The sequence below is a fragment of the Ornithorhynchus anatinus genome, chromosome 21 (genome assembly GCF_004115215.2).
Source record: "Ornithorhynchus anatinus isolate Pmale09 chromosome 21, mOrnAna1.pri.v4, whole genome shotgun sequence".
NCBI lineage: Eukaryota > Metazoa > Chordata > Mammalia > Monotremata > Ornithorhynchidae > Ornithorhynchus > Ornithorhynchus anatinus.
Genome location: NC_041748.1, coordinates 17850254 through 17872629, shown reverse-complemented (window position 1 = coordinate 17872629; position 22376 = coordinate 17850254). Strand labels below are relative to the sequence as shown.

Genomic DNA, 22376 nt, shown 5'->3' with positions numbered 1-22376 from the left:
ATACGTTTTCATGTTTCAACCTTCCTGAATATTGAGCTTGTTGTATTAAATTCTTTGGGTTCCTGTTAACAGTGTGCTATCAGACAGTTGGGTCCCCATATCACTAGATATTTTATGTTGAATAAATGAAGAGTTTTTACAATATCCAGCTGTTTCCTCAAAAGATTCCACTTCCTCAAAAAACTTCCAGTGGTTGCCCATCCACCTCCGCATCAAACAAAAACTCCTCCACCTTTGGCTTTAAAGTATAACCTTCTCCCTGTGCTTCGGACTCGCCTGTCTCGCCGCCGACCCCTTGCCCACGTCCTACCTCTGACCTGGAACGCTGTCCCTCCTCATATCCGCCGGACAATTACTCTCCCTTCCTTCAAAGCCTTACTGAAGACCCACCTCCTCCAAGAGGCCTTCCAACACTAAGCCCCCCTTTTCCTCATCTCCCACTCCCTTCTGCATCGCCCTGACTCGCTCCCTTGGCTCTTCCCCCCACCCACCCAGCCCCACAGCACTTATGTACGTATCTGTCATTTTATTTATTTCTACTGATGCCTGTCTCCCCCTGCCCCCTCGCCTAGATTTTAAGCTCGTCGCGGGCAGGGATTGTGACTATTTACTGTTGCATTGTACTCTCCCAAGCGCTTAGTACAGTGCTCTGCACACAGTAAGCGCTCAGGAAATCCAATTGAATGAATGAAATGCCAAAATGTTGGCCAAAAAGGAGACAATTTACCCAGGACATCTGTGAATTACTGACTTAGCTGAGAATGGTCCTGTTAAGGAGATCGTTTAAGGGTGAGGCCAGATGTTTCATCTGCTGGTGATACTGTGATGAATCAACTGATCAATTAATCAGTAGCATTTATTGAGCACCAGCTCTGGGCAGAGCTTGGAGGAGTACAGTGGAGTCGGTAGACACAATCCTTACCCTCAAGAACCTTACACTCTAAGGAGAAGACAGAAGGGAAGAAGTGACAGATCAATCTATCAAGTGGGTTTACTGAGCGCTTACCAGGTGCAGGGCACCGTACTGAGTGCTTGAGAGAGCACAACACAGTATAACAGACACATTCCCCACCCCCAACAAACTTACAGTCTAGAGGATGTGGATTTACAGGTGGTTCTGGGTGAATTTATTCTTGAACCGAATCGGAGCAGACGTAACCAGGGAAGCAGAAGAGATACCGTGAAGGTCGAGAGCAGCTTCCTTGTCTTTCACGATTCTCCGTTCCCCGCAAGGGCTCAGCGAAATCCATCATTCTTATTATTACTACTCCTGCTGTGACTCACTGAAAAAAAAATCAATTAGTCAATCAACGGTATTTATTGAGCGTGATTGAGACTCGTTGAGGAAAAATCGGTCGATCAATGGTTACAGCTTAAGCTGGGAGGGTAAAGTGGATCAGATTCCGCTGATGTGTTTTTGAAAGCACCTAGGGGCCCGTTTGCTATCGTTAACTGGGGAAGGAGGGACCTGAAAGAACGTTTCGATTTTTTTTTTTTAAGTTCAGACCAGAGGGAGCTTTGAGGGAGTCCGTGTTCCCCGTGAAACACTTTCTCCAGCGATGGGGCCTCGGAGTGCACTTCCGCCAGGGTGGGCTGATTCCAGGACCCGGCTTCGGAAGCTCTGGCTTTTTCAGCGTCCACTCTGTGGGGGCGATGGGCCCCGAATCTGCCCCAGGTGGACCCCGGCCTCGCCCATCCCAGGCCTCCGACAAGTCCCGAGTGTTTCCAGTCAAAGTGACTTACCCAAGGTCACCCAGCAGACAAGGGGCAGAGCCGGGTTTAGAACCCAGGTCTTTCTGACTCCCGGGCCAACGTTCTATCCAATAGGCCACGTTGGATGGCCGCAACGAGGGAAACCGGCATGGGTTAGTCAGCCCTACAGCTTACACTTCGGGACCCTGCTTTATATTAATGTCTGTCTCCCCCTCTAGACTGTAAGCTCATCATGGGCAGGGAACGAATCTGTTCTATTGTTCTATTGTACGCTCTCAAGTGCTCAGTACAGTGCCCTGCACAGAGTAGGCGCTCAATAAATACGAGCGACTGACTCCTCAGCGCAACCAGCCAAAGGGGACTTTGTGGGGCAGCTGTTTGGCCCCGGGTCCCACCCTGTGCCGGAGGCAGCCCCATAGGCTGGCCTTTATCCTCACGTCCCAGCTCTGGCCCGCATCTCGCTTCCCAGCATCAAGAGTCTTGAGGATGAAACCACTTGGGTCGGCTACTTGATTAGTTGAGATGGGTGGGTTAAGCTCTCCCTGGGGGTCGGGGGGTCTTTCAGAGGTGGGATGGAAAGGGCCCGGTCGACTTCTTTTCTTCTAGGATCTGCCCAAAGAGCTCGGCAGCCTCCAGAGCGCAGCCCCAATGGCTGGTCAGTCCGTAGCCCCCATGGCCGTAGTTATGGATGATCTGAAAGAGATGAGAGGGCACCGTTATTCGTTCGGTCATATTTATCGAGCGCTTACTGTGTGCAGAGCACTGTATTAAGCACTTACGTACTAAGCGTTATGGACATTTTTGCCGGTGGAGAGCAGATTGGGGAAAGGAAAGGAATTCCTTGGAGGTTTAGCAGTGTGGTCTAGTGGCTAGAGACCGGGCTCGGGAGGGAGAAGGGCCGCTCATCTGCTGGGTGACTTTGGGCCAGTCACTTCACATCTCTGGGCCCCAGTGACCTTTTCTGTAAAAGTCTGTACAGTGAAGCAGCGTGGCTCAGTGGAAAGAGCCCGAGCTTGGGAGTCAGAGGTCATGGGTTCTAATCCCGACTCAGCCGCTTGCCAGCTGGGTGACTTTGGGCAAGTCACTTCGCTTCTCTGGGTCTCAGTTCCCTCATCTGTAAAATGGGGATGAAGACGGTGAGCCCCTCGTAGGACAACCTGATCACCTTGTCTCCCCCCAGCGCTTAGAACAGTGCTTTGCACATAGTAAGCGCTTAACAAGTACCATTATTAAAATGGCGATGAAGACTGTCAGCTTCAGGTGGGACAGGGACGGTGTCCAACCTGATCAGCTTCTTAGTCAGTCGATGGTATTTACTGAGCGCTTACAGTGCGTAGAGCCCAATATCTATCACAGAGGACTGTACCTACCCCAGTGCTCAGCGCAGTACCTGGCACATAGTAAGCACTTGACAAATGTCATTAACAAAAAAACTAGGTCTAGGGAACTATTCAGGAAGCCTGACTGTCCAGATCAATCGGCAGAGTCAAGCTCTGGTGAAGGGCCTGGGGTGTGTCGTGACATGCCTGGAGGTAGGGGGACCCAGTGACCCCTTGGGAAGCAGTATGGTTTAGTGAACAGAGCGCAGACCTGGGACTCGGAAGGTCCTGGGTTCCAATTCTGCATCTGTCACTCATCTGCTGTGTGACTTGGGGTAAGTCACTTAACTTCTCTGTTCCTCAGTTACCTCATCTGTAAAATGAGGACTGAGACTGTGAGCCCCACGTGGGACAGGGACTTTATCTAACCCGATACGCTTGTATCCACCCCGGTGTTTAGTACAGTGCCTGGCACATAGTAAGCGCTTAACAAATACCACAGTTATTATTATTATTACTTCCGACTCTCTCATTGTTTTACCTCTGCCCGGAAGGGTCCGTGGTCCAGCTTCTCCCTCTCCAGCCGAATTCTGGAACGTACAGGCCGGAACCCGCTCCATTCACCCACGATCTTGGCGTCCTGGAGAGAGAGAAGGTCCGACACTATGCTAAATGCTGGGGTGAAATAAGATCATTCGATCGGAACACAGTCTCTGTCCACACGGGGATCACAGTTTAAGAATGCGGGAGAGTAGGGATCTTATCCCCTTTCACAGACGAGTCAACTGAGGCCCAGAGACGCTAAGGACCTGAATCCCTCTTTCCCACAATCCCTCTATCTAAATGTGCTCCCGAGAGAGCGACCACGGCATCCTAACGAGACAGATATTCCAGTGATAGTATTTATTTAGTGTGATGTGTCAAGTGCTGCGCTAAGCGCCGAGGTGGATAGGAGACGATCGGATCGGACGCGGCCCCTGACCCACACAGGGCTCGCAGTCTCAGAGGGCGGGAGAGCAGAGGTCTTATCCCCATTTTGCAGATGAGGCCCAGAGACTCCCCCAAGGTCCCTCAGCAGGCCGGTAGCAAAGCAGGGCCTAGAACCCTGAATCCCACACTCTATCCGTTGCCGCCGGCCCAGAGAGACGACGGCTCTCGGTCGGGCCCGATCTCCAGGAGTTCCCCTCTCCCCGGTGGCCTCAGCGGCCCCGGGAGAGCCTCGACGGGCCATACCTGCAGAGTGGGTTCCAGCTGGCAGCAGCCGTTCCAGATGGTCTGGTGATCCTCGGGGCTGTTGGCTTCGCTCCAGTTTCCCAGCTGAAAGATCCCTCCCAGGGTCACCGTCTGGCTCCTGCAACCACGGCCGCGATGAGCGGACCCCCTTGAGCGGAGCAGCGGCAGAAGCCGAAACCCGGCCACTCCGCGTCGGGCAGACCGCCGCCCTCCTCGTCCTCAAAGCCCTCCTCAAATCACGTCTCCCCCAGGAGACCTTCCCCGATTCATCTCTCCTCTCCACTCCCCAGCCCGCCGGCCGCCCCCCGCCACCCCCGCAGTCTGGCTCCTCACCCGGGAATAATGTAGGGGGATTTATAGATCCCGCCGTCTGGATCGTGCGTGATGATGAAATGTTTCAGCCAAGGGGCAAAAACCTAGAGGAAGAGGAAGGGCGTCTGTCCATCTGGGGGGCGGGGAGGAGGTCGGGGGCCCCCTTCTCCTTCCCACCCCCCCGGCCCTCCGAGCGGCTCGGCCGTGACCTAGCAATGCTTCCCCCCATGCATTCGGTGCGTGGTCTCGCCGGGTTCGGCCCAGCTGTCCCAGGCCGGATCGATGGGGTGGGTCTCCATGGTGACGTTCGGGTCTGGAGCTTCCCGAGGTTGTGACTGTGAACCCTGGCCCACGCTGGCCTGCTCTGCCCCGCCTTGCCCTGCCCTCCCGTGGGCCCCCTGGCCGGACTCTCTCTGCTCCAAGGCCCGTGGCCGTGGTCGGGTCTGTGTGGCTGCCGTAGGCCGCCTCCTCAGGTCATACGGGTCCCCTTACCATTGCCGAGACGGTCGCTTGGGTTTCAGCCTCACGGGCACACGCACACATACGCACTCACAGAGAATGGCTGGGATGAGACAGAAAGCATTCCACATTCCACCCTACGTGGATACATGCACACATAAACATTTACATAGAGACACATAATGCACACAACACACAAATACATATATGCACAGACACAGAAACACACACCCAACATATATGAATCAATGATATTTATGGGGCGCTTGCCATACACCGAGCACTGTACTAAGCGCTCGGGAAAGTACAATACAACAGAATAAGTAGATGTGTTGCATACACAGACCCACCTCCCCTGGACATACGCACACACTCACACTCGCCTCCAAATTCATTCATTCAATAGTATTTATTGAGCGCTTACTATGTGCAGAGCACTGTACTAAGCGCTTGGGATGAACAAGTCAGCAACAGATAGAGACAGTCCCTGCCGTTTGACGGGCTTACAGTCTAATCGGGGGAGACGGACAGACAAGAACAATGGCACTAAATACCCACAAACTCCAAATACCCACAAACATACATATATACAAATGTCCTTAAACACCCAGCCGCGCGCACACACACACACACACACACACACACACACACACAGAAACACAGACACCCAAACACATTTGAACATATGCACTCAAAATACACATGCACACACACACAAACACACCCTTATTCCAAAGAAAGCTTCAAAGGGAAGCCCAACCAGCCAACATCTGGGGCGAGATTATACATCGGCTGGCTTGTTCAGCTCCCGAAGCTTCAGTGGAAGCGTTTCGGGGGGGTCCGGCATGCTCTGTTTCCTTTCGGGGTCCCCCCCTCGAACTCACTGACCTTGATGATCTGGCCCCGACCCGGCTGCAGTTCTCTATCGGGCTGCAGCTCCCCGGCCCACACTCCCGTGCAGTTAATGATCACGTCCGCCCCGGCTCTGGCCCCGGCTCTGGCCACCTGCCGGAAACAGAGCAGTCAATCCATCAATAAATCAATGGTGTCTATTGAGCGCTTACTATGTGCAGAGCACTATACTAAGTGCTTGGAGAACACTATCCAACGGAATTAGCGGGCACGTTCCCTGCCCATAACGAACTTAGAATCCAGAGGGGAAGACGGGCAGTAATATGAAATAGGAAGTGTGATGGGACTGAGGGCTCGGCCTTCCCCCGACCCCTGACCCCCGTCAGACAGATTCCCCCAATCCCAATGCCTGCCGGGTGGCCTTCCCGAACCTCGGGGCGTTTATGCGGCTGTATGTTTATGGGTGTATGTATATATATATATATCTATACATATATATATATATATATGTTTGTGGGTACTTGGGGGCGAGTGTGAGTTGGGGCATATGTCCGGGGTAGGTGTCCCGGAAACTGGCTTTCCCCTTGGCATTATCCAGAGTGATCTGGGGCCGCCCCGGCGGACGGAGATGAGCCGGCCCCCCTCTCTGTCCTGCTTTTCATGGCCAGGTCGCTGGTGCCCAAGAAATGCCACCTCTAGGAGAATCTGCAGTGCTAAAGCCCTCCAGAAAGGACAACATCACCAGGAGGCCTTCCCTGACTAACTTCGCATCTCTCCACCCTCTCCCCGACTGCCACTTGAGCACTTCCGCCTCACCTAAGCCTTTAACTGCTCACACCCGTACCTCTCCCGGAGCTCTTAGGGGCAGTTATTACATCCTCTGTTGCTCCATCCTGTCTGTAATTTATTTGAATGACTGTCTCCCCCACTGGATTGCAAGCTCCTCGAGGGCAGGAATCATTTCTACTACTCTCCCAATCATTTCTGGACTCTCCCAAGCCCCGCAGGTCCATATTTGGTAAATAATATTGATTGAAATCTCTCTAAGGGAGAGGACACGGGGCATAACCAGGACCATTTTCAATCGATCGATCGACTGATCGATGGATCGGTGACCTCTGCTGAGTCCTTACTGTGCACAGAGTACTGTACCAAATGCTTGGGAGAGTACAATTCAATGGAGTTGAACTGAGAAGCAGCGTGGCCTAGTCGGAAAGAGCCCAGGGCTGGGAGGCAGAGGACCTGGGTTCTGATCCTGGCTCTGCCCCTTGTCTGCTGTGCACCTTTGGGCAAGCCACTTAACTTCTCTGTGCCTCGGTTTCCTCAGCTGTAAAATGGGGATTAAGACTGTGAGCCCCAAGTGGGACTGGGACTGTGTCCGACCCGATTATCTTATATATACCCCATTGCTTAGTACAGTGCCTGGCACATAAGTAAGTGCTTAACAAACACCATTATTATTATTACTAGAGTTGGTAGACATGCACCCTGCCCACGAGGACCGCACGGTCTAGAGGGAGAGACAGATGTTAAAATAAATTATAGAGAGCCAGGAGCCACAGCCCAAGCCCTCTCCTCCTCGTATCATTTACGGATGCATTCCCGGAAAATGCTAAAGAGGAATGGACAGAAGTGGGAAACTATCAAGAGACCCCTAGGTGCACTGACCTAGATTGGAGAGTTCCAGAAGACAGTGACAGAGTACATGGAAGAATTAAAACAGGAAGGAAAGGAAATAAAGTGAACACTCGGACACACAGGAAGAAAAGAAAGAATAATAAGTATAATTATGATATTTCTAAAGAACTCAGAATTCTGGAGCCCTTTCACCAGGCTGGGTAATAATATCTCCATTTTTTGTAGAGGGATTTCTAATTTTTATTTTTCCACAGCTCTTTCCTGCGCATCGAATATCTCATTTACTCCTCTCAGTCTTTCAGAGGGGTGGGAAGACAGCCATCAGTATCCCCAGATGAGGAAACTGAGCTGCAGAGGAGTTACGTGACTTGGCCAAGGTCACACCTGATAACAAACTTCAGGCTTTTTCCATTAAGCCGTGACTTGCAACACACAACAAGCCAACCACTCAGGGCAGAGCCCAGATCCCCCATGCCTCAGGAGACACCAGCAGGTCTGGGTCGGCTTTTCCCCCACTCTCCCTGGACCTAAGTCCACCCAATCCCTCACCTCCTCAAAGGACTTGATTTTCTTCAGGAAAAACTTGACTCCTCGTCGGGTTAACCTATGGGAATACAGAGAAAGAGTCAGTGGGACTGAAATTTCTGTCCTGGGGAAGTCCATGTGGTCTGGTGGAGAGAGTATGGGCCTGGGAGTCAGAAGGACCTGGGTTCTAATCCTTGCTCTGCCAATTCCTTGCTGGAGGACCTTGGGCCAGTCACTTCACTTCTCTGTGTCTCAGTTCCTAACTGTGAAATGGGGATACCTGTTCTCCCTCCTCCTTTGACTGTGAGCCCCATGTGGGACAGGAACTGTGTCCAACATAATTAATTTGTACCTACTCCGGCTTAGAATATTGATTGACACACAGTAAGCACTTAATAAATAGCCAGGCTTAGTTCCGGCTGGAGTTGGACTTTGAGTTCTCCTCTCCGTCTCCGGTGGTGGTAGGGGAAGGGGAGATCTCCGAGGGCCGGTCTTGGCCAGAAGCTGAGATAATAATAATGATCATTAAGGTATTTGTTAAGCAAGCCCTTACTGTGTGCTGAGCACTAAACTAAGCGCTGGGGTGGATACAAGTAGATTGGGTTGGAAGCAGTCCCTGTCTGCTACTTCTATAGTTCACTTCTCTGGGCCTCTGTTATCACATCTGAAAAACGGGGATTAAGACTGTGAGCCCCAAGTGGGACATGGACTCTGCCCACCCTGAAAAGCTTATATCTGCCTCAGTGCTTAGTACAGAAGCAGCGTGGCGCAGTGGAAAGAGCACGGGCTTTGGAGTCAGGGCTCATGAGTTCGAATCCCAGCTCTGCCACTTGTCAGCTGTGTGACTGTGGGCAAGTCACTTAACTTCTCTGTGCCTCAGTTCCCTCATCTGTAAAATGGGGATTAACTGTGAGCCCCACGTGGGACAACCTGATTCCCCTGTGTTTACCCCAGTGCTTAGAACAGTGCTCGACACATAGTAAGCGCTTAACAAATACCAACATTATTATTATTATTATTACAGTGACTGGCACATAGTAAACACTTAATAAATAAGAAATAACAAACATATGTAAACACAAGACTTAATTTTCAAAGTATTACCTTTCACATCCTATTTGGCAAAGAGTCACCCTCACGCCAACAGACTGAAAATCTGCCACGATCTATGTGAAACAGAGGCCTTCATCTAATGCTAAACTGAAATGGGCTAGAATGGCTCTATTCAAATGAGCCTCAATTGTGCGCTTCCAAGGAAGTGGCCGAGTGGGTTAGATCCTGGGCCTGGGAGTCACGGGACCTGAGTTCTAATCTCGGCTCTGCCACTTGTCGGCTATGTGACCTAGGGCAAATCACTTCGCTTTTTTGTGCCTCAATTCCCTCATCTGTAAATGGGGACTGAGACTGTGAGTCCCATGGGGGGCAGGGACTCTGTCCAACCTGATTAGCTTGTATTTACCCCAGTGCTTAGAAGTGTGCTTGGCACATAGTAAGGGCTTAATGAATAGTATTTCTTTTTTTAAAAAAGGAAGGGGCCAAAGAATGCCATAGGAGGGGATGGCAGCGCCGTGTTTTCGAGACTTTGTTCTCCCTTTGAACATCTGGAAGAGGGCCAGGCCTCAGGAGTGGGGGGAAATATTCCATTGGGGAAAGGCTTTGGAATGAAAAGGGACAGGCCGGATCGGGCCGTGGACATTCCGCTCCCGAGAGTCTTAGTTCTCAGTCCTTGGTGGGAGACATTAGATCTCCCTGGGTCTCTCCCCGCCCATCTCCCCCATCTCCCCCGACCCCCAGCTGCAAACAGCCCCAAGCTCAAACTCCCCAACAGCGTTCGCCGGCCCCAAGGGGTGAAAGAGAAAGAAGAGACACTGATACTTACTGTTTGGTGAGCCAGGGCAGGTAGCTCTTCCCTTCCAGGATCAAGGCCGTGTTGAACCACCCATAGCTAGGCGAATAATAAGAATTGTGGTATCTGTTAGGTGCTTACGACGTGCCAGGCACTGGACTAAGCGCTGTGGCGGATCCAAGCAAATGAGGTTGTCTCACATGGGGCCCGCGGTCTCGATCCCCATTTTACAGTTGAGAAAACAGGCCCCAGGGAGGTGAAGTGACTTGGCCAAGGTCACACAATGGACAAGTGGTGGAGCCGGGATTAGAACCCACTACCCTGCTGCTTCTCCAAGAACGTGAGAGCACCATTAGAGCATCTGTCTGCTAGGCCCAGCACCAGATCCTCTGTGTGGGGTGCTTGGAGTGGAGGAAAGTTGGGGGCCGTGTGTCAAGTCTGTCTTTGTGTCCATCTCCTCCACTAGACGGGAAGCTCCCAGAGAACAGGGATCATGTCTACTATTTCTATTGTTCTCTCCCAAGGGCTCGGTTCAGTGCTCTGACCTCAGTAGGCGTTCAATATCAATCAATCAATCGATCGATCATCTTTATTGAGTGCTTGTTCTGTGCAGAGCGCTCTACTAAGTGCTTGGGGGAGTAAGACACAACAGATTGGTGGACACATTCCCTGCCACAACGAGCTTAGAGTCTAGAGGGGGAGACAGAGATTAATATGAATAAATTATGGATATGGACATAAGTGCTTTGGGGCTGAGGAAGAGGTGAAAAGGGGAGCACGTATGGCCTTGGGCAAGTCATCGTGGCCCAGTGGAAAGAGGCTGGACGTGGGAGTCAGAGTTCATGGGTTCGAATCCCGGCTCTGCCACTTGTCAGCTGTGCGACTGTGGGCAAGTCACTTCACTTCTCTGTGCCTCAGTGACCTCATCTGTAAAATGGGGATTGAGACTGTGAGCCTCACATGGGACAATCTGATTACCCTGTATCTACCCCAGCGCTCAGAACGGTGCTCTGCACACAGTAAGCACTTAACAAATACCAACATTATTATTATTATTATTATGAGAGGCCTTCCCCAACTAAGCCCCCATTTCCTCTTCTCCCTCTCCCTTCGGTGTCGCCCTTGCACTTGAGTTTGCACCCTCTATTCAATCCTCCATCAGCCCCACAGAACTTCAGTCCACATTCATCATTTATTGATATTAATGCCTCTCTCCCCCTCTAGATTCTAAGCTCGTTGTGGGCAGGGATCGTGTCTGCCAACTCTGGTATACTGTCCTCTCCCAAGTGCTCAGCACGGTGCTCTGCCCACAGTAAGTGCTCAATAAATACGATTGACGGATATCCAAATGGTGTAAAAAGAAGCTGTGTTGTAACGGAACGGGGCTCACCTGTATCCGGGGAACAGCTCAAGCTCTTTAGGCGTCAGGTTCCGAAATCCCAGAACGGCATCCTTCCAAGAGGGATCCTAAGGAGGGGGGAGGCATCGATTTGGGACTCCCTGGCGGTCAGACCCAAGCCCTTCCGTGTGGGATCGATCGCTCAACCAATCGATGGAATTTATTGAGCTCCCAGTGTGTGCTGAGCACTGTACTAAGTGCTTGAGAGAGTATAATACAACAGAGTTGGGAGACACGTTCGCTGCCCGAAATGAGAAGGGCTCCAGGAGAATAGAAGTGGGAGTTCTCCACGAAGGAGAATGCACTCTGCTCCTATATTTTAGCCAACGGAATCATCTGCTAACAATAGAGTGATATTACCCAAAGGGATAATAATAATAATAATGAAAAAATAATGATAATAGCAATAGTGGCATTTGTAGGGAAGCAGCGTGGCTCAGTGGAAAGAGCCCGGGCTTGGGAGTCAGAGGTCGTGGGTTCAAATCCAAGCTCTGCCACTTGTCACCTGTGTGACTGTGGGCAAATCACTTAACTTCTCTGGGCCTCAGTGACCTCATCTGTAAAATGGGGATGAAGACTGTGAGCCTCACGTGGGACAACCTGATGACCCTGTATCTACCACAGCACTTAGAACAGTGCTCTGCACATAGTAAGTGCTTAACAAAGACCAACATTATTATTATTATTATGTGCCAAGCACTGTTCTAAGGACAGAAATAGATATAAAATCATCAGGTCCCACCTGGGGGTCATGGTCTAAGTAGGATAGAGAACAGGAATTGAATCACATTTTGCAGATGAGGGAAATGAGGCCCAGAGAAGTGAAGTGATTTACCCAAGGTCACTCAGCAGGTAAGTGGCAGAGCCGGGATTAGGACCCACGTCCTCTGATGCCCAAGTCCGGGCTGCTTCCCATCTATGTTTTTATCTTATTAAATCACTTCTATTTAGAAGGATAAACCGAGGCCCAGCTCACCAAGCAGACTGGCGTTACACTGAGGCTGATGTGGGTCAGAGGGGAAATTGGGAATGAGGCTAGAGCGGACCAGCCACCCGGCTAAGCATGGGGAGTAGATGCAAGACGATCAAATCAGGTCATCTAATCACAGTCTGAGAACTGGGGAGATTCTGAACCTCATCTCCATTTAATAGGTGAGAAACAGAGGCCCAGGGAGGTTAAGCGACCTGCACAAGGTCACACAGCAGGCCAGTGGCAGAGCAGGGATTAGAACTCGGGTCTTCTGACCACCAGGGCTGGGTTTCTTTCACTAAGCCAGGCTGCCTCTGGCCCTAAGCAGAAGGGCCAAGAATAGCTGCTGGGTAGCCTGGTAAACACACTGTGGGCAGGGAATGGGTCTCCCATACATTGTTGGATCGTACTCTCCTAAGCTCCAAGTACAGTGCTCTGCACACAGGGAGTGCTCAATAAATATCACTGATGGACTGCGTGACAGCAGCTCATCCATGTGCAGAAAAGCTGACGTGGGAAGCAGTGGAGCCCACCGGAAAGAACACAGAAGACAGAGGACATGGGTTCTAATCCCGCCTCCACCCCTTGTCCGCCGTGTGACCCTGGGCAAACCACTTCACTTCTCTGTTCCTCAGTTACCTCATCTGTAAAATGAGGCTTAAGACGGTGAGCTCCAGAGCTTATCTTGCATCTACCTCAGTGCTTAGAACTGTGCTTGGCACATAATGAGAGCTTAACAAATACCATCATAATAATGAATAATCATCATGGCTGTTATTCAGCGCATAACATGTGACTAAGCACTATGCTAAACGCTAGGGATGTCTCTCTGCCTTGGAAATGCACAGCAGCCCTTTCCTAATTATATTTATGGTATTTGTTAAGGGCTTTCTATGTGTCAGTCGCTGTTTTAAGGACTGGGGTTGATACAAGTAAAGCAAGTCAGAGTCCCACCTGGAAAAGGAGATTTCCATACCTGTTCGCCAACTTACTTAGATTGTGAACCTCATGTGGGACAGGGACTGGGACCAACCTGATTATCTTGTATCTACCCCAGGGCTTAGTACAGTGTCTAACACATAGAAAGCACCTAAGAAATTCCATTTTTTATTATCAGTAATAATATAATCGTAATTATTTCTAATATACTGGGGGATACACTTTCCCCTATCAATCAATCGATCATTGGTATCTGTTGAGTACCTCCTGTGTGCCGAGCACAGTACTAAGTTCTCGGAAGAGTATGGTTCAATAGAGTTGGTAGACGTGCTCCCTGCCCACAAAGAACTTCCAGTCTAGAAGGGGAGACAGACATAGATATAAAGAAATAAATTACGGTTATGGAGATAAGTACAGTGGGGTTGAGGGTGAGGGGGAATATCAAGTCCTAAAAGGGTACAGCTGTAAGGGTATTAAGCAATGCAGAAGGGAGAGGGAGTAGGGGAAATGAGGACGTAATCAGGGAAGACTCGTTGTGGGCAGGGAATGTGTTTGCTTATTGTTATATTGAACTCTCCCAAGGACTTAGAACAGTGCTCTGCAGACAGTAAGCGCTCCATAAATACAACTGATTGAATGACTGGAAGGCCTCTAATTCCTACTTCCCCCACTTTCTCCAACCTTCACCCCAAATTTCTCACCCCTTCATACCATAGCCAACAATTCCAGTGGGAAGGAGCCTCTCCTCGGCGCTCCCCCCCCCCCCCCCGACCCCAATTCCTGCAGCCCCATCAGCCGCTCCCTAGATTCCTCCTTTACTCACCGGGACGGGGGCCGAGAACAGATTGTAGCCGGAGAGAAGGAAGAGGCCCATTTTCTCCGCCTCCGGGGATGTGAGGTGGCTCAGAAGGTAATCGAACGTCTGTCTGTTCCAGGCCCTGCACCGCCATGACGGAAAACCTACTTTCCCACCTTTTTCTGCCTCTGCCTCCACCGGCCACTTCCCCTTCGGGGGGCCTCGGGGCAGCTTCGTTCTTGGTCTCCCGAGATCCGGGGCGTGTTCTCTAGACTGAGAGCTCGTTGTGGGCAGGAATGTGTCTGTTCGTTGTTATACTGTACTCTCCCAAGCGCTCAGTGAGGTATTTTGCACACAGAAAGCACTCAGTAAATACGACTGAATGAATTAATTCCCTCCTCAGATCCGGCAGACGACGACTCTCCCCACCCTTCAAAGCCTTATTGAAAGCCCATCTCCTCCAAGAGGTCTTCCCTGACTAAGCCCCGCTTTCCTCTTCTCTCACTCCCTTCTGTGTCACCCTGACTTGCTCCCTTTCTTCATCCCCCCGCACCGGCCCCACACCACTTATGCCCATATCTGTCATTTATTTATTTTTATTCATTTCTTATCTCCCCTTTTAGACTGTAAAATTCATTGTGAGGAGGGTATTTGTTGTATTGCTAGATTTTACTCTCCCACACGTTTCTCTGAACACGGTAAGTGCTCAATAAATATGATGGAATTAATTTGGCTGCCTTTTGGCACCGGGGTCCCTGAGTCAGGCTTTGCCCCATTCCCTGACCCACTGCTGCCTGACCCCCTCACCCCCGCCAGGCTGTGGGGCCAAGGAGACACTTGCCTTGACCTCAGCTCCAGAGAGAGAAGTGACGCACACCGTGAACCCCTTGAGGGCCCGGGACAGGATCCGATCATCTTTTCTTTCCCCGCGCTTAGTACAGTACTCGGTGCAAAGTAAGCCCTCAATAGCTACCGTTCCTACAACTAGAATGCAGAGGCCACAGAGCCAGGCTGGGAACTGTAAATACGGCTGACCGACTGACTGAGCCTCGGTGGCTCTCAGGGCACCCGGGGGGGAGAGGGTGCCCCAACCACTGCACCCCCAGGACCACCTCAGGCCGCTTCCTTACGTCTCCTGCACGTTGCCGTGGTCGTAGAGGTAAGGCTGCCACAGGCCCGCTGCCCCGTCACTGGTGGTCAGTGGGGTGAAGCGGTCCGCGTAGACTTCGATCTGCAGAGCCGGCATGGAGGCGTGGAAGCGTTGGTGGACGGCCAGGGCGGTGGACAGCCCGATGACCCCGGCCCCGATCACCGCCACGCGCATCTCGACAACTGCGGAGGGAGACGGGGAGATCCGGGCGGTCGACGGTGAGGGGTCGGCGGGAGTCGCGGGGGAGACCGTCGGCTTCAGGGGCCGGGGGTCCGCCTGCCAAGGAGACCAGGGGGACGGTGACCGCGGGAGGGAAGGAAAGGAGCGAGAGCTTCTGAGGAAGAAGCAGTGTTGCCTAGCGGATCAAGCACAGGCCTGAGAGTCAGAAGGACCTGGGTTCTAATCCTCACTCCGCCACTTGTCTGCTGGGTAGCCTAGGGCAAGTCACTTCACTTCTCTGTGCCTCGGTTACCTCATCTGGAAAAAGGGGATTAAGACCGGGGGGCCCATGTGTCTAGCCTGATTCGCTTGTATCTCCCCCAGTGCTTAGAAAGAGGCCCAGCACATAGTAAGCACTTAAAGACCATTGAAAAAAAGGCCACAACAATTCTATTGTATTGTCCTCTCCCAGTTACTTAGTGCAGTGCTCTGCACACAGGAAGTGCTCAATAAGTACCATCGATTGATACTTAGATACTCACTTTAAGTGCCCGCTCTGCCACTCCTTCTCCAGATTAAAGGAGAAAATGCAGGCAGTTTGAAACAACCAAAGTGGGAAAATCAAGTGCTCAACAAACGCCACGGATGGTGATGATGATGATAAGAGTTGCATTGGCAGCAAGAGTAGGACAGCAGTAGCATTTATTGAGCACCCAGCCAGTGCAGTGTACTGTACTAGGTGTTTCCGAAGTGCAGAATAATCAAGTGGGGTCGTTCACTGCCCTCAGGGATGTTACGTTTTCACACAGGAATAGACATAGGGCAGGGAACTTGTCTGCCAACTCTGTTAGAGTGTCCAGTCCCAAGAGCTTAGTGCAGTGCTCTGCACACAGTTAGCCCTCAATTCATTCATTCGATCATGTTTATTGAGTGCTGACTGTGGACAAAGGACTGTATTAAACGCTTGGGAAAGTATGACATAACAATAAACCGACACATTCCCTGCCCTGCCCATACAAGCTTACAGTCAATAATCATCATCATCATCATCATGATCCTTGTTAAAGGTTTACTTTGTGCCAGGCACTGTACTAAGCACTGGGGTGGACAGAGCAAATTGGATTGGACCCAGTCTCTGTCCCCTGTGGGGCTCACAGTCTCAATCCCCATTTGACAGATGAGGGAACTGAGGCACAGAGAAGTGAAGCGACTTGCCCAAGGAGAAACAACAGACAAGAGGAGGGGCCAGGAGTAGAACCCATGACCTTCTGACTCCTAGGCCCGGGCTCTATCCGCTTAGCCTTGCTGCTTCCCATTGATTGAACAGCATTGATTGATAGTAACATTTATTGAACACCCTCTGGGTACAGTGCAATCTACCAGGCACTTGGAAAGTACAGAATAACGATGTGATTCATTCCTGTCCACAAGGAGCTTCCACTCTAGGTGGGGAGATGGACATTAAAATATTTACAACTAGAATGTTCCAGATAAATACATTTTTTACATACATATATGTATATATTTATGTATATATGTGTGTGTGTCTGCTCAATTTCTCTCTATATACCCTGAGGAGGGTGTACAGAAATTCATAAACTCCTTGCCTCGCTCTGATGTCCCCTGTTTGTGCTGCAGGAAGATCATCCAGAAACGAAAGTGGAATTCTAACCACGGAGCTCTCTGAGCCGGGAAATATCCAAATTCAACTTTCACTCCTCTTTTCTCCAAACTCTCCTCCCACGACCTGAAGATCCTGGCATCTTCGGGGGTGGCCCTTCTGAATGACTGTTCTATGGCAGGACATTCTCAGATTGGCCTTTTGAAAATCAAAGGGAAAAGTACAAAGCTGTTGGCCAAGAACATTGGAAACATCAAAGATTTCCACGGCCAAGTGGGGACTGGAAAAAACAAACGCAAGAAGCATCTTATTGTATTTTTTTATGGTATTTGTTAAGCGCTCACTGTGTGCCAGGCACTGTACTAAGCACTGGTAGATAATAATCACTGTGGTATCTGTTAATTGCTTATTAAGTGCCAGGCATTCTACGAAGCACTGGAGTGGATACAAGCAAATCGGGTTGGACACAGTCCCTGTTCCTCAAGGGGTCTTCATCCCCAATTTACAGATGAGGTCACTGAGGCCCAGAGAAGTGAAGTGACATGCCCAAGGTCACCCAGCAGACAAGTGGCAGAGTCAGGATTAGAACCCCACGTCCTTCTGCCTCCCAGGCCCGTGCTCTATCCACTGGACCACCCTGTTTCCCTTTAAGCATCATCTCTGAGCACCCTATTCCAGGGAATTCCAAGTAATAATTTCAAGTGATAATAATTCCTAATCACAATCATTTTGGCATTTATCAAGTCCTTACTTTGGGGAAGGCAACGTGCTGAACATGGAGGAGGTAGATACGAGATGATCAAATCAGACTCAGTCTCTGTCCCACAGTCTGCCCCACAGGGGAGGAGACAGGTATTAGCGACCTGATTTACAGATCAGTAAACTGAGGACTAGAGAGGTGGAGTGATTTCCCCAGGATCCCATGACAAACTCGTGGCAGATTCGGAATTCGAACCCCGGTCTCCAGAGTCCCTGCCTCGTTCTGCTCAGGCCTGGGAGTTAGAGCAGGTGGGTTCTAATTCTGGCTCTGCTATCTGCCTGCTCTGTGGCTTTGAACAAGTCACTTGGCTTCTTTGTTACGGTTTCCTCGGCTCTAAAATGGAGAGGAAGTATCTGTTCTCCCTCCTACTTAGACCGTGTGACTGATGAGGGACAGAGACCGTGTCTGACCTGATTATCTTTTGATTTTTGTTTTTTTTCATGGGATTTGTTAGGCATTTTCTATGTGCCAGGCACTGCACTAACCTCTGGGATAGAAAAAGCTAATCAGGTTGGACCCAGTGTCCCACTTGGGGTTCACAGATTGCCAGGTGGGAGACAATCCGTTCCTCTGGGAGAAAATCCTGGCTCTTAATCCCCATTTTACAAAGAGGTAACTGAGGCACGGAAAAGTGAAATGACTTGCCCATACAGGACACATCTTATACCTACCCCAGTGTTTAGTAAATAATAATAATTATGGTACTTGTTAAGCACTTACTATTTGCCAAGCACTGTTCTAAGCATGGGGTAGATACAAGGTAATCAGGTTGGACACAGTCCCTGTCTCACATGGGGTTTACAGTCTTAATCCCCATTCTATAGATGAAGGAACTGAGGCACAGAGAGATGAAGTGACTTGCCCAAGATCACCCAGCAGGCAGAGGCAAGATTGGAACCCAGGTCCTTCTGATTCCTAGACCCGGGGCTTTATTTTGCCGTATTTCTTTCACATCCATTACTTCATTTTATCCTCCCCCCATCCTTGTGAGGTAGGGAGAGGTAGGAATCATTCCCATTTCAGGTGAGGAAACTGAGGCCCAGAAAGGCCAAGTGACCTGCCTGGGATCACACAGTAGGAGAGGGCCAGAACCGAGACCCAGGTCACCTGCCTCCCAGCTTCGTGGTCGTCCCCCTAGAAAAGCATTCCAAGATTCTAGATTCTTCCCTCCTGGGTCTCAGCAGCCTTGGAGGGAAGAATCTGGGTTCTAATCCCAGATCAGACCTTTGTCTGCTCTGTGACCTTGGGCAAGTCCCTTCGCCTCTCTTTGCCTCAGGTGCCTCTGTAAAATGGGGATTAAGACTGTGAGCCCCATGTGGGAGGCGGTCAGTGTCCACTTGTATCCACCCCAGTGCTTAGTACAGTCCCGACACATTGTAAGCGCTTAAAAAAAAACCTCATAAAAAGGAAAAAAAAAAGAACAGAGCCTTGATGGAGGGGGTTCAGGTTAGGGGAAAGGTCCTGGGGTTTTGTTTTTTTTTGTTGTTTTAAAATGGTATTTGTTAAGCTCTCACTATTTTCCGGGAACTGTACTAAGCGCTGGGGTAGATACAAGATAAGTTTGGACACAGTCTGTGTCCCCCAAGGGGCTCACAGTCTTAATCTCTATTTTACAGATGAAAGAACTGAGGCCCAGGGAATAATAATTATGGTATTTGTTAAGTACTTGCTATGTGCCAGGTACTGTACTAAGCGCTGGGGTGGATACCAACAAATCGGGTTGGACGCCGTCCCCGTCTCACGTGGGGCTCGCCGTCTCAATCCCCATTTTACAGATGAGGTAAATGAAGCCCAGTGAAGTGACTTGGCTAAAGTCACACAGCAGACAAGCGGCAGAGCCGGGATTAGAACCCAGGTCCTTCCGATTCCCTCCAAGTGGCTTGCCTAAAGGCACCCAGCAGACAAGTGGCGGAGCCGGGATCAGAACGTAGGTCCTGCTGCCTTCCCGGCCCGTGCTCTTTCCACTAGGCTGGGCCGTTTCTCCAAGTTGGGATGGAATCCGGACGGAAAAACCGAACCGGGCCCTGACGACCAAGAGGAAACCATCACATAGGTCAGGTTGTGAGGCGAGAACTGTTGCATGACCAGAGCTCGAGACAATGCCGAGGTCCCTGGACCAGTGCACGCTGAACTCTCTGCGAGATGTTTGACAGAACTTTCACCTTGGCAACTGTGGGGGTCATCTTTGCCTAAGGGCCCGTGAGGGTCTTATTGGGGTGAGGACCCTGGGGAAAGCCTTTATTCTGGGACTCCTAAGCGCATGGCTGTCCAATCCCCCCAAAAATCACGCAATCTAGTGGAAGGAGCCCAGAACTAGGAACCAAGGTAGCTGGGTTCAAATCACAGCTCTGCCACTTTTTTTTATTATGGCATCTGTTAAGCCCTTACTGTGTGCCAAGCACTGTTCCAAGCCCTGGGGTAGATAGAAGCTAATGGGGTTGGACACAGCCCTGTCCCGCATGGGGCTGACAGTCTCAATCCCCATTTGACAGATGAGGGAACTGAGGCCCAGAGAAGCGAAGCGACTGGCCCAAAGTCATGCAGCCGACAAGCGGCCGAACCGGGATTAGAAGCCAGATCCTTCTGACTCCCAAGCCCGTGCCCCCTATCCACTAGGCCACTCGGACCGTGCTGCACTTTTTTTAATGGTCTCTGTTAAGCACTTACTACGTGTCCAGCACCGTACTAAGCGCCAGGGTAGATAGAAGCCAATCAGGTTGGACACAGTCCCTGTCCCACATATGGCTCATAGTCTTAATTGGCACTTTCCTGCTGAGCGACCTCAGGCAAGTCACTTAATTTCTCTGTGCCTCAGTTTCTTCATCTGTAAAATGGGGATTCAAGGCCTGTTTGCTCTCCTCTCTAGACGGTGAGCCCCACGTGGGACAGGGACTGGGTCTGACTGGATTAGCTTGGATCTACCCCACTGCTTAATACAGTGCTTGGTACTTAGGAAGCGCTGTATAAATACCACAACTAGTGTGATTACCCTTACAGAGTACTCGGGGTCAAGAGGTTCCTCAGGCGTTCTCCTGTCCTGCCCTTTCCCCCTCCTCTCCCCTCTGAAGACGCCCTCAAGGGCTCGGCCCAGGACCCAGCCGAAAGGGGTGAGGACGTCTCACCTGTGCAGTCATCTGAGAAGCAGCGTGGCTTAACAGAAAGAGTCCGGGAGCCGGAGGACCTGAATTCTAATTCCCGCTTCGCCACTTGCCCGCCGTGCGACCTCGGGCAAGTCACTTGACTTCTCCGGACCTCCTTTTTCCTCATCTGCAAAATGGGGTTGCGGTACCTGCCCTCCCTCCTAGACTTCGGGCCAGGGACTGGGTCTGACCCGCTTACCTTGCCTCTACCCCAGAGCTAAGGACAGCGTTTGGCACACCCTAAGTGCTTAACCAACACCACACCCAGAGAAAACTGGTCGGAGCTAAGCAGATCGGGGCACCACCACTCACCTGGACTTCCCAGATAAAAACCGTCCGAGTTGCGCCCCAAAGGCCGGCTTCCTTCCAGCCCAGGTGAGTTCCGGGACCGGGGACGAGGCGGCCGCAGGCTGCCTCGCTCTCCTCTCCGGGGCGCGGAGCGTGTGGACAGAGTCTCCCAGTGACCAGAGTGAACCGTCCGGTCAAAGTCAGCCTCTGAGCTCCGGGGTGGAGATTAGCTCTTTCTCCTAACTGCGTAGTGGTTTTGGAGCCCGGCCCAGCCCTGGAGATCTCCCTCCCTCTCTCTCTCTCTCTCTCTCTCTCTCTCTCTCTTGCTCCCTGGAAAAGCCACCCGAACTCTGGCTCAAGAGGAGCCAATTGGCAGTGACCGGCCCTCCGGCCACCCGCGATCCGCCACCCCGGGCTCTGCCCACCCTGCTTCCGCAGGTAGGGGGGCACGGTCTCCGGAGGCTGAAGGTTTCGGGGCCAACCGGCCAGCGGCAGCTAGAGGGAAGAACACGGGACCGGGGTCAAAAGAGCGGGGTTGAAGACTCAGCGCCGTCCCCTGGCCGACGCGACCTCGGGCACGTCGCTGAACCCCTCTAGGCCTCGGTTTCCACATCGGAAAAATGGGCACAAGGCACTTGCGTTCCCTCCCTCTTAAACTAGGAGCCCCCGAGTGGGATTATCTGGTATCCTACTGCAGAACTGAGCCTATAATAAGATCCTAAAAACTACCATAACTATAATAATAATAATAAGAGAAGCAGCATGGCCGAGTGGAGAGAGCACCGGCCTGGGCAGCAGAAGGATCCGTGTTAATGATAACGATCACGGTACTTGTTAAGCCCTTACTACGTGCCAAGCACCGTTCTAAGCGCCGATACAAGTTAATCGGCTCGGACGGAGGCCCCGTCCCACGCTGGGCTCACAGTCTTAAAATTCATTTTGCAGATGAGGTCACCGAGGGCCGGAGAAGTGAAGTGACTCGTCCAAGGTCACGCAGCAGATAAGCGGCAGAGCTAGGGATTAGAACCAAGGTCCTTCTGACTCGCAGGCCCGGGGTCTATCTACCCACTAGGCCACCCTGCTTCTCACTTGTCGGTGGGGTTGGCTGGGCTCTGGGTCCCAGTAGCTCCCAGTGAGCACTGGGCATACATCGATGGGGAGGGGGAAGGGATCCAGTGCGGCGATGGGCAACTACCGCCACGATGGCGGTGGAACTGCAACGCGTGAGGCCCACAATTATTGATTCATTTTATTGAG

At 51.3% G+C, this 22376-nt stretch overlaps 1 protein-coding gene across 3 annotated transcripts; it reads right to left on the bottom strand.

Annotated features, from left to right (window-relative positions):
- Window positions 1–1100: 1100 nt before the first annotated feature.
- On the bottom strand, window positions 1101–21435 carry DAO (D-amino acid oxidase). Of its 3 annotated transcripts, none has more exons than XM_029049296.2 (11): window positions 21144–21435; window positions 15132–15427; window positions 14029–14143; window positions 11288–11364; window positions 9931–9996; window positions 8074–8130; window positions 5925–6027; window positions 4599–4681; window positions 4266–4383; window positions 3574–3672; window positions 1101–2406 (listed from the first exon to the last, which is right to left on the bottom strand). In XM_029049296.2, exons 2-11 carry the CDS (start codon window positions 15323–15325, stop codon window positions 2275–2277), a joined length of 1044 nt encoding a protein of 347 aa, XP_028905129.1. In that variant the 5' UTR covers window positions 15326–15427; window positions 21144–21435; the 3' UTR covers window positions 1101–2274. The 3 variants fall into 3 exon arrangements, with proteins under 3 accessions (XP_028905129.1, XP_028905130.1, XP_028905128.1); XM_029049297.2 differs by having other exon boundaries at window positions 5925–6041; window positions 8076–8130; window positions 15132–15333; window positions 21144–21430; XM_029049295.2 differs by having other exon boundaries at window positions 5925–6041; window positions 8076–8130; window positions 21144–21429.
- Between the last annotated feature and the right edge of the window lie 941 nt (window positions 21436–22376).

Excerpts from the sequence above, each read along its gene's own strand:
- DAO (XM_029049297.2), bottom strand. The coding sequence starts at position 15,325 with ATGCGCGTGGCGGTGATCGGGGCCGGGGTCATCGGGCTGTCCACCGCC. Across the intron at positions 4,384-4,598 it reads TCCCCCTACATTATTCCCGG|GAGCCAGACGGTGACCCTGG; the intron begins GTGAGGAGCCAG and ends CCGTGGTTGCAG. Across the intron at positions 2,407-3,573 it reads ACGGACCCTTCCGGGCAGAG|ATCATCCATAACTACGGCCA; the intron begins GTAAAACAATGA and ends CATCTCTTTCAG.